The sequence below is a fragment of the Danaus plexippus genome, assembly GCF_018135715.1.
Source record: "Danaus plexippus chromosome 13 unlocalized genomic scaffold, MEX_DaPlex mxdp_15, whole genome shotgun sequence".
Lineage (NCBI taxonomy): Eukaryota > Metazoa > Arthropoda > Insecta > Lepidoptera > Nymphalidae > Danaus > Danaus plexippus.
This window is the reverse complement of record NW_026869849.1, coordinates 3,229,325-3,241,090: the sequence shown is the minus strand read 5'-3', so window position 1 is coordinate 3,241,090 and position 11,766 is coordinate 3,229,325. Positions and strand designations below refer to the sequence as shown.

At 30.2% G+C, this 11,766-nt stretch overlaps 4 protein-coding genes across 4 annotated transcripts; 3 read left to right on the top strand and 1 right to left on the bottom strand.

The window, feature by feature from the left end:
• Positions 1-1,268: 1,268 nt before the first annotated feature.
• LOC116770234 (acyl-CoA Delta(11) desaturase-like) lies at positions 1,269-3,311 on the top strand. Its single transcript, XM_032661620.2, has 6 exons — positions 1,269-1,518; positions 1,592-1,722; positions 1,814-2,019; positions 2,096-2,281; positions 2,432-2,588; positions 3,014-3,311. Exons 1-6 carry the CDS (start codon positions 1,293-1,295, stop codon positions 3,179-3,181), a joined length of 1,074 nt encoding a protein of 357 aa, XP_032517511.1. The 5' UTR covers positions 1,269-1,292; the 3' UTR covers positions 3,182-3,311.
• Positions 3,312-4,604: 1,293 nt separating this feature from the next.
• On the top strand, positions 4,605-5,488 carry LOC116770173 (biogenesis of lysosome-related organelles complex 1 subunit 1). The gene is made up of 3 exons (XM_032661535.2): positions 4,605-4,777; positions 4,860-4,932; positions 5,210-5,488. The coding sequence occupies exons 1-3, from the start codon at positions 4,717-4,719 to the stop codon at positions 5,457-5,459; spliced, it is 384 nt and encodes a 127-aa protein (XP_032517426.1). The 5' UTR covers positions 4,605-4,716; the 3' UTR covers positions 5,460-5,488.
• Positions 5,489-5,755: 267 nt separating this feature from the next.
• On the top strand, positions 5,756-9,118 carry LOC116770281 (pyridoxal kinase). The gene is made up of 5 exons (XM_032661688.2): positions 5,756-6,020; positions 6,245-6,488; positions 6,803-7,069; positions 7,563-7,742; positions 8,589-9,118. Exons 1-5 carry the CDS (start codon positions 5,928-5,930, stop codon positions 8,702-8,704), a joined length of 900 nt encoding a protein of 299 aa, XP_032517579.2. The 5' UTR covers positions 5,756-5,927; the 3' UTR covers positions 8,705-9,118.
• LOC116770279 (lysophospholipid acyltransferase 7-like) lies at positions 9,110-11,763 on the bottom strand. The gene is made up of 7 exons (XM_032661687.2): positions 11,405-11,763; positions 11,071-11,339; positions 10,798-10,949; positions 10,459-10,673; positions 10,202-10,387; positions 9,999-10,131; positions 9,110-9,754 (listed from the first exon to the last, which is right to left on the bottom strand). Exons 1-7 carry the CDS (start codon positions 11,614-11,616, stop codon positions 9,563-9,565), a joined length of 1,359 nt encoding a protein of 452 aa, XP_032517578.2. The 5' UTR covers positions 11,617-11,763; the 3' UTR covers positions 9,110-9,562.
• Between the last annotated feature and the right edge of the window lie 3 nt (positions 11,764-11,766).

Sequence of the window (11,766 nt, the reverse complement as noted above, 5' to 3'; positions counted from 1 at the left end):
GTCACATATAACAAATTCAGACGGTATCAAGGTGTAGTGCAGCCGTTTGGACGATTCAGCGGAAATTACGAGCTGTTCCCATCCGGCTTGAACCCGGCCCCAGCTATATTTGCCAACCAACATAATGAACCTACAGCCAATATACGATTCTATTATTTCGATTTGAAAAAAAAAATAAAAAAATATTTTTTCAACATTACTTTTGCATCTTCTTGATTGATATATGAATAATGATTTGAATTAGGGAATCGTGATATAAACAAAATAAAAATTAAATTAAAGACATTATTGATTATACTTTGTAGTGATGTGAAAAAATAGGCCAAGTTAATAATTTTCCGTTTGTATTTATTTAGATTTTCTTCCGTTATAATAATTTCAAAATGATAATGTTTGTTGTTACTGAATCAATTTACTTTGAACTTTACATGTGGCTGAATAGTGTTGAGAGCATAAATCAGCTACTTTAGTAATGAAAACTTTTATATTATTTGAACATAATAATTTTCAAATTTGTTATAACAACAGTAGGAACATTGATAATTAAGTCCGATTATCCCGTTTGTGTAACATGGGGTTACAATAGGTTATTGGTTCGTGTAATACAATAAGTAATTGATTAGACCATTAGTAGGTCATCTGTACATAATTAAGCAAACATGTTAATGCAATCCTATTGTTCAATTCGTATTTAAAGACACTGATCGATACAATCCCGGACCAGTGGCAATTAAGTGGTAAGATTCTCACCATATAATCCGTTACTATTTATAATTATTAATTTGAACCTGTAAATATAAAATAATAGTTATCTTATAGAGAATTCATTTCACTTTATGGTTAAGCGTTCATATATTTAAAATAATACCGAAGGATTAAAAATTACTAGCAGTACTAAGAGTGTCATTCTTTTTCAACAGATTAAAAAACACTTTAAAATATTGTGTTATTACTCATATCATTTTATGTCAATATCATAAAAAAAAATTAATAGTTAACGGCTTTCGATCTTTAACTTCGCTGCGTATCGTTGAACAGTATATTTACAACCAGTTTGAATAGTGTTAAATTATATTTCGTGTCTGACACAATAATTACATCTAATAAATTGTGACTAAAATGGTACATGTTTAGATAGACAGAAACTTACTAATTATTGACAACCATTTTAAAAATAACCGTTGTTGAACACAACATATATTGCGTTTTAAACGAAGTTAAGTAGCAAAACAACCACCTCGCAGTGACTGAAGATACTTAAAATTCTTAAATAAGAAACTTTGTTACAGAAAATGCCTCCTCAAGCCGACCCTACTCCGAGTGGAGTGCTATTTGAAACCGACACCCAAACTCCAGACCTAGGTCTTGATAAAGATGTATCGATTTTAAAGAAAGCCAGACCTAGGAAATATGAATACGTTTGGTTTAATATTATGTGGTTCTTATTCTTACACGTCGCCTCCGCTTACGGTATTTATTTAGTTTTCACTTCAGCAAAATGGCAGACTAATGTTTTTGGTGGGTACCAAACATATATCGTATACATACTTCGTAATATATAATAATAATAATTATTATTTTCTATATCCAGCATTCCTTGTACATCTTTGTTGCGCTATTGGTATTGGCGCCGGATCTCATAGGCTGTGGACACATCGAAGTTTTAAAGCAAAAACTCCTCTTCGCATTCTTCTTATGATTTGGCAGACTATGGGTTTCCAAGTATGTTTTACGAAATATACCCAATCTATGAGTAAAGAATACCATAGATTATAGAGTATATATAAACTTTAGAGTTAAAACAATATTTCAGGACTGTATATTTGAATGGGCTCGGGACCATCGTACTCATCACAAGTACGCAGACACGGATGCTGATCCTCATAACGCTGAGCGTGGTCTTTTCTACTCACACATGGGCTGGCTTTGTGTTAAGAAATCCCCAGAAGTATTAGAAGGTGGACGCCGGATAGAACTTAAAGACCTCTACGACGATCCAGTCGTAATGTTCCAGAAAAGGCACGAATTTTTATCTCACTACAAAAATGGAATCAGTTTTAAAGAATAACTTTAAATTTTCCTTTTATACGTACAGGCATTACTTGAAAATGATGCCAATCCTGTGCTTCGTGTTTCCGACTATCATTCCTGTGTATTTCTGGAACGAGACGTGGTTGAACGCTTTCCTAATCCCCACAATTCTGCGGTACACGTGCGGCATTAATATAGTGTGGAGCGTAAACAGTTTTGCTCACGTCTTTGGCTACCGACCATATGACAAGTAAGATTACCGTTTTATCATAGACATGTTCGTATAAACAAAAACGATATTTATTTATCTTTTCTTAATAAATATTCTCTAAAATTTACTAAGATTATCCATTAAATAGATTTTACTTTAATTTTTTGATTTTAATAAAAATATTTATAGGTCGTTGAACCCACGAGAGAACATCGCAGTATGGATGTTCTGTGTAGAAGGCTTTCATAATTATCACCACACTTTCCCCTGGGACTACCGCGCGACTGAACACCCGATACTTAATATGCTGACTCCCACAATCATGTTCATTGACCTTATGGCTAAGGTAACATATTTTTTTCATTTTAAATTACAAATTGTATATTAATATTCTCCTTTTTAAATTAATATAGAGTTCCTCTATAGAATATTCAGAGTACATATACATATACAATATAGCTAGTTTATGACAGTTGAAAACTTCATTTTCAACTACAAACAAGTAAAGTTGTTGAATTATTTTATATATATATTAAACCTGCAAATATTTTTTTCTTGATACCCTCATTTATAACTATAGACAAAAAGTATTTATTTTTTAAATTGAATATGAATATTAAACGCGTAATAAATGAATAAAAATTCATTTCATTGAGATGTTTTAGGGAGTTATATAATATTAAAGTCATTTAAATATACAGTAAAATATAAATCAAACATCTGAATTTCACAATATTTATTTATTATATGGTATAACTGTTTTACTTTCAGCTGGGACAAGCTTACGATCTGAAAACGGTAACACCAGAAATAATCAAACAAAGAGCTCAACGCACTGGCGACGGTACACATCATCTGTGGGGTTGGGATGATCCCGAATTTACTGAGAAAATGAAGTTACGCTACGGAATAACAAATTCCGAGAGAAAAACAGCGTAATATAAAAAAAAAAATACATATAATAATGAGGAATGTACAAAGTTTAAAATATATAAACGTCTACTTGTCTAACTTTAAAGATATTGTTAAAATTACATAATTAATTTGTAATAAAATTGTATATAATAAATGACATTTCTTTTAAACCGAAACATCTAAGGAAGAAAATTTGAAATGGGGATGAAATAATTTTTCCGATGTCACAGCTGCCATAGTAGTAAACGATAAGCGAAAATCAATATGAACCTCTTCCATTAGCACCGTATAATTAATGCAATGCAATAATGATATTGAAAGCACTTCGATCCAAACATTTTCATCGCATTGCGGAAACTCTTAAAGACATAAAAAAAAAAAGTTACTTCACTTCTCACGATTTTAATGAAAAAAAATCTATAAAATAATTTTCAAATTATTTTGATTTATATATATATTCTTTTAGTTTTTATGTAATTCAAAAAAGAATCATAGATCCCTTCATAAACATTGGTTATAATACCGATAATATTGAACATTTCCTAAAATATGCGTAGTAGGTACTGCCACTAATATTTTAATAACACTGGCGACTCTTTACCTTATGTTATAGCTTAACAAACTACCTGACAGCACCTGTTGGTGATTGGCAACCATCACTCATGCACACCTGTAGATTTAGAGCGTTGTGTGTCGCTTCACTATCTTTATGGAATTAGGAAGAATTAGTGAAGATAAATATAGAAGTTAATAAAGGGTAAAAGATTGAGATACACGTTCCTACTCTTTAAGTCTTTGAAAAGCGGATTTTATTCCATCGATCGATTTTAATTCATAACCAACGATTATAAAGTAAATAATTTTCATATTTTCAAGTCGTCCCAATTTCTTTTATTGTCTTAAAAACAGGAACTTTTTTAAATAAAAATTATTATACCTCCTACTATAATATCATCGAAATTATAACATTTTAACTGAACGATTGTATTAAATACAAATACCATTTAAGAGCTACCAATCTCAAACATATAACACAATAAAAAAAATTAACATATGATAAAAAAATATATAATATTAAAAGAGGCACAGGAAAAATGTTTCCATTTAAAAAAATATACTTCTTCTGAGAAACAGAACATAAAAAAATATTATTTTCTAACTAACAACAATAGCTTCTTAAACATATCAATATTATATATGTTCGTATTGTGATAGATAAGATCTAGAAAATACAATTTTATATAACTAACAGAAACTAATAATTATACCCAATTATATAGTAATGCTCCATATTGTTTGTCAACGTCATTCAGTCATGGTAATCAAATATAAGTTAACAAAATTATAATATAATATTAAAGAAATGTTTATCGTATGATGTACAAGAATCCAATGCCTAATTTTATTATTAAAATATTGAAATTTCTGTTTGAATACTGTAGTCATGATCTGTCATCTGTCACGATACCCTACCAAGTACTGATTATAAACAAAAACAGTATTTTCCAAATCGATTTCATACTCATAATTTTATCAATAAAGGTATTATTGTTATTGCAATGTTATCTTCTCTTATAAAGGAACATCAAGCAAAGCAGGCGTCGAAAAGAGTAATACAAGGTATCAAATACATAATGTATAAATATTTTTGTAAGTGTTTTGCCCATATAACTTTCTTTACTAATATGTTTATTCATTCCAGAGCAAAAACGTAAGGAATGCATAACTGCAGCCAATGATTTAACACAGGCTCTTGTTGATCACCTCAATGTTGGGTAACAAGAAATATTTTTCTTTAGGGAAATAATTATTTTGGTTCTTAATTTTGAAACTAAAAAACCAAGTACAACACATCTAATGAAACATTAATGTAAAATGTTGTTTTGAAATAATAATTTCCAACAACGGAACATTCTTTATATTTTCTTGTTTATTATCAAGTGTTAATTTTTAAAACATATCAATTAAAATTTAAAACTACAATCATATAATGAAGATAATATATATAAGGTTTCCATACAAATCTAGTACTGTTTTAAATTTTTATTTCAGAGTGGCCCAAGCCTATTTAAACCAAAAGAAATTAGATGCTGAAGCGAAACTACTTCACCAAGGGGCTATAAATTTTGCAAAACAAACCCAGCAGTGGCTGGCTCTAGTCGAGAACTTTAGTAGTTCTCTAAAAGAGATTGGTGATGTTGAAAACTGGGCTCGGAGTATAGAGAAAGATATGAAAATAATTACAGATACATTAGAAAGAGCATATGAAACGGCTCAAGAAAAACCTACTACCAGCCATTAAAAAATAATAAAACGTATTTATTTACAATACTTTATTGTTGTTATTCAAAATATATATATCTTTTTTCATATACCTACAAAAACAAGAAACTTCTAATGTTTATTCGATGAAATGCTAAATTTTAAGACCATATCGTGAACTATTTAAACAAAATCGTACGCCTAACTATATTGCAAGATCGGTTTTAACTATGTGTACTTAAATATATCTTGGTGTAATTAAACACCAAATATTCGATAATATTTCAAAAACCACACAGCTGTCATCTTACTTATCAGCTGTCAAACTTTGTAACAATGACAAGTGACAATATTTATTATCAGTCAAGTCAAACAGTAAGCAATAGATAGTAGTTATTACTTTGGTAGTCACTTAATTACGGATAACATAGTGCGATTGAGCATAGAAAACACTGCGCTTTGCTTTAAAATAAATATTTTTTAAGACACTTATTTGTCATTTATTAAAATGTCTACTGATTCGACTCCCAGAGTACTTTCAATTCAAAGTCACGTAGTTCATGGATACGTTGGGAATAAAAGCGCTGTTTTTCCGCTACAAGTGAGTTATATTTATTAATAATGGTTCAGTATCGTCTTCAAAGCGAATATAGCTTTGATTCTAATTTTAATATAGCTTTGAAGGCATCGATATCACTGACTTTATAGTTATCATTTAATTCTTTTCATTTGGCTAAAACTATAAATAAATATTAATCCATTCATTAACTATTTTCAAGTTTAGGTTAATTTTCTTAGTAAATATTTTTATAAAAATGATTTCAGGTCTTAGGTTTTGAAGTGGATGCCATAAACACTGTTCAGTTTTCAACACACACTGGTTACAAGCATGTTAAAGGCACAATCCTAAAAAATGAGGAAATGGCTGAACTAATGGAAGGGCTGGCTCTTAATGAAGTTGACTATTATACACATTTCTTGACAGGGTATTCTAGATCTCCAGATTCTTTAAAACAAATAGCCAGTATAATTACCAAATTGAAACAGAAGAATCAAAACTTAATTTATGGTAAGCTCTTATTTGTGTAAGAATGTATTACATCATGTTATGTAATTCTTACAATTTAATAAATCTTTATAATAGTCAAACCTAGAATATTTAGTTAGTTTTTTATTGTAATAACATAATTTTGTGTTATTTAAAATAATCTATTATCTATAGAAATAACTTTAATATTATTATAACAACTTCTTGATAATGGCATATTTAGAAACATGTTTCATGTCTTTAACACAATATTAATTAATGGATTTCTATTAAGTACTATCTATTATTAATAAAATAAAGTTACCTGTTAAGTGAATAATAATGTATTGTTATAGTATGTGACCCAGTAATGGGCGACAATGGCAAGATGTATGTGCCGGATGAAGTATTGCCTGTGTACAGAGACATACTGGTACCACTAGCCGATATACTAACACCAAATCAGTTTGAAGCTGAACAAATCACCGGATTGACAATGAATGATCTGGACGGTGCTTTAAAAATCATTGACGCTTTACACGGTAAGGGAGTCAAGACTGTGGTGTTGTCCAGCACAGACCTTGGAGATGAGGAGAATATGATTGGCATTGCTAGTAATAAAGGTAATATGAAAATTTTTGATTATTTTCCACAAATCTTATCACTTGTTTGATATCAGATATTTTATATCAATATTTGTGTATATTATGTAATATATTTTTGTATATACAATGTAATATTATTGTTTCTTCATGGTTAGATAAGTTATCTTAGTTATAACAGTAATTATAATTAAATAAACCTAGTTTATGTAAATTTCGTCTTATCAATGTACAGTGTATAGAAGAATAAGAACTTGCGATAACTATATTATGATTTATATCCAAATAGCTATCATAAAAATATTTGTATGACATACATCACTTCTCAGATGTAGGTAATGTCCCATTATATGAAAACAATGGCTTATTTCATAAACATGTTTTGTATTTACAATGTACTTACTCATTATGAGTTACGTAATCAATGTAGTTTTGTTATAGGGATTGCATTATAACAAATGTATAAGTCACTTTTTATTTATAGGCATATCTAATAAATATTTGACTGTTATAGATTCTTGCTACAAAATCGTAATACCGAAATTCGGTGCAACGTTTACGGGTACTGGAGACTTATTTGCCGCTCTTTTTATGGCTTGGTCTCACAAAACTAATAAGAATCTAAAACTGACGCTGGAAAAAACAATTGCGACGCTCCAACACATCGTCAAGGACACTTTTGATAAAGCGAGAGGTTTGTATGGCTATTAAGATAATAATTGAATTTGAATACACTACTTAGATACAGAGCAATGATAATAATGAAGGTTAAAATCTATATAAGTTTAATTTGTCTTAACAGTCTTTTCATTATTACTATTATTATTTTATATTTGCCTACTTTTAAATAATGGTATTATATTACACTTTAGGTTATATCTAACAATTTATCGTTATTTGTTTGTGACTTTCTAATGTTCCTTTAAGTACCTTGAGGTCAAGGTCGCTGACTTCTTGGATACATAAATAAATTAAGGTTTCGATTCCGTCTTAAGTGCTCTGGTTTAAACATTGAGTTTCTAAGTCTTTATATAATTGTAAACCTCAAGATTTAAATCCTCACTTAAGTGGGAAGACTAAAGTGACTCGGAAAAAGAAGCTTGGTATATATTTATAAAGGCGTCGCAATATTTTTTTTTTGGGTCTAGCTTATTACGTGAAAAATCTTTGTTTTACGATATATAAAAATCATTTTAACCTGAACTCTGCAATTGGATAATGGGTATCCATAATGACGTCTTAGGTAAGGCTTGTATATTAAACAAAACTTGTATATTAAAGTGCAGAATACATAACTATGCAATCATTTATATTATAGTGCATGTTGAAAACTGTGCATAATATTTTCTAATCATATATAGATGCCTCACGTTCAGACTATACGAGGCTAGCTCTGCTTTTTCCTTTGTCCCTCCTAAGTTAGCGACGTAGAAATATTTTTTTGAAGTGAATTTTTACGTTTACAACTTTATTTATTTAAAATTTTTGTTAAATCATTATTTTCCAAAATGTCATATATACCTATTGCATCTTTTGACAGCTGTGCAACCGACGGGAAAAGTTTCTTCAGCACTCATAGAATTGAGACTCGTCCAAAATAAAACAACGATCGAAGATCCCAAAATTACTATAGAAGCCACCAAAATAAAAGGCTAGATCTTATTATTGTTAAGCATTTGTTGTTTTTAAACTAAATATATGTGAGTGTTGTATGCAGTGCAATGTGGAAGTGAATAAAATAATTGAATGTTATTTAAACTATATAAGTACAAAAGTAATTTTTTTTTTATTTTTAGACGAATGGAATATATTATAAAATGTAGTTATTTATGTTTCTAGTAAATTTAGGTTGCAAAGCTGTTGTTCACTAGCTTCGTAAGTATCTATAATAATGTTGAGAATATATCGAAAAGTTTGTATAATTCAATTTAATATACTAAAAAAATACAATATCACAAAGCCTGTTATGTATAAAAGTATTTATTAAGGTTTTAAAGTATTTTGTTATGAGACCAATACACGTCTTCCACTAAAGCTCAGCTGTGATCAATAAAATGAAATATATATATATTTTTGTTTTATTTATTGACATGTTACACCAATTACTGTCTATGGTCTTCTTGTGACAAAATATATATTTTCAGATTCTGACAGTTTATCAGCAGAGTTGATTACCTACAGTACAGACCATATTGTCACTAACTAAACCATTAAATAATATTCTACAATTCTGTGTAAGGCCTCAATATATGTATGTTTTTTTTTTGTGTTCAAAACTAGAGTGAATAGGCCATTACTAAGACAGTTCGTTCACCACCTTCGATTCAACCTAATCTGAATTCTAATCCAGTCCATACTAAAAAGTAGATTTTCATATAAATTCTTTCAGTAACATTCAGTTTTTGAAATCCTATGATAACAATTTAATTTATCCACTTATGATAAAGCTGCTGTGGATATTTTAATAAAAACGCTTTTATGGTACCAAAATATGTATAATAAAATTCAAATTGTCTAATCACGTTTAGTTTTGTACAGTATTATGGAGAGGATCATCATGAGCAGCAGTATAAAATGGAAGACCCAAAATATCGAATTATAATATCTAAGTACAATACGTGTATCTTTAACAGTGAAACACGGCGTCAGATACAGGAGGCAGAACATTCTCATGATCGAAAAACCGATGTCCCATGGTAACTTCATCTGAAATAATCACAAAATAGCCGCTGTACTGTCTTTATCCACATTAAATACCTACCATATGCTCCTCTATATTGCAAACCTGATCTGATATCGCAAATTATTCACAGCGAAATGCTGCGATTAAATTAAATCCAAATCAGGTTAGAAGAGAGTTAACCACGCGGTACAAGTATAACTTACAATTTCACAGACATATTAGGACTAATTGTATTGTATTGGTACGCTGTAGATAAATTAGACTCACAGGACCAGACGTGTTATACAAAATGCTATACTCCTCTTCAAGATGCACGTACACCCACAATGTCGAGGAAATTATGAACTTTGGTATCGTAGGCCCATACCACACGGTCCATGCTAAAAAAGAAAAGGCGCTTCTGTAAAGGATTAACGAAATTATAGTATTGAATACATAAAAGAAATTATTTATTTTAAAATTGTAATGACCTGACTTCCTTATTGGATTTTATGAAGCTTTTCTGCACGTAAGCCCAAAACCAGAATCGAGTAGGCATGTCAAAAGCTCTCATCGTCATTCTCATTTTTGGCCCAAGAATCAAACGTTCGTTATCAAAACATTTTAGCATCGAAAAGTTATATTCCTCTTCAATAGCTATGTCTGGAGACGCGGACCTGGTGAGACGTAGGCAAATTAAAATACGTAGCAAATCAAGTTTAGACGTTTGTTGTCACTTCAAACATACGCTAGTGTAAGAAAACTAAATTGGGCACTCGGTCCATAACCAGGTATCGGTTGACATTTAGCTGGATACACTCCAAAGCCGGTTTCTGTGAAGACACTGGTACTCAACATCATGATAGCCTCATACTCGAGAACATTTAACACCAGCTGCGGAATATTGTACAGGTAACGAGAGTCTGCCCCATAGGTTGTATAGAATATATCTTTATAATACAACTGCAAGTGAAAATATAGTAAAGAAAACAATTTAATCACGTTAGTTAGTTAGTTAAGAAAAGTCAAGAGACAAAGTCTTTTTAAATAATCTACGTAGTCACAAATATTTATTATTGATTTTTACCTCGGGAGAGTAATTCTTGCTTATAATTATGTACCCCATAACGCAAACTAATGCTTTTTTAAGTTTTTGTTCAGTTATAATTCTGCAATCTCCTAAAAGTCCAAACGTATTTTGGAAGTGATCGTTAAATATTTTATATCTATAATAAGGACCTATAAATAAAAAAAAAACACAACGTTATGTTTCTTGAGTTTAAATCATATACGTATACATCTTAATTGATAATGGTAGTAGGATAAATATATTTTTTTACTCATTTTTCTAATGCACTACCTCTATGGATTCCAATAAAATAAAACGCATATGCTATGATATCTGCTGCGCTCGGGTCAGGCGGAGTGTTATCCATATCGCGAAGATTAATTTTCGACACAGGACTCTTTCCTTCCGCCTTAACATGAACCGCATTCATTTCAAACGCTAATCCGACAAGTTTTAATGCCATTGATTGATGTATCCATATAACGTAATCGTTAATCACGTACGAATGTAGATATAACAAATACAACCACGTATAGGCCATGCTGATTTGATGTAAATATCTGCAAAAACGATTCTATGGAACATTCTAAATAGATTGAAATCTTTCGATTATAAAGATGCTCACCTTCGGTCGCAACATTTAATAATTACGATATTACCCCATACCATTAACACGGTATGATAAATTGAGGTTCCACATATTAAACAGACGAGCAATAATCCGAGCCCCGTTCCGTAATTCTTTTTCATTTCATTATTATTAATTTTTTTATAGCAGCTGCCGAGAGATATGCAAATTACTAGGGATATGTAGTAAACGACATCCGAGCCGTACATTTTAAATTTATTTGTTTGGTATGTTTGTGGTCTTTTGTTGAGACGAGAACTGCTAGTTGTATAGTTTCATATAAAAAGATTACATTTGTGATTATTCGAACCTAAATGTACTCCATTTCCGTAACTTTTTGTCAACAAGACATTGACATT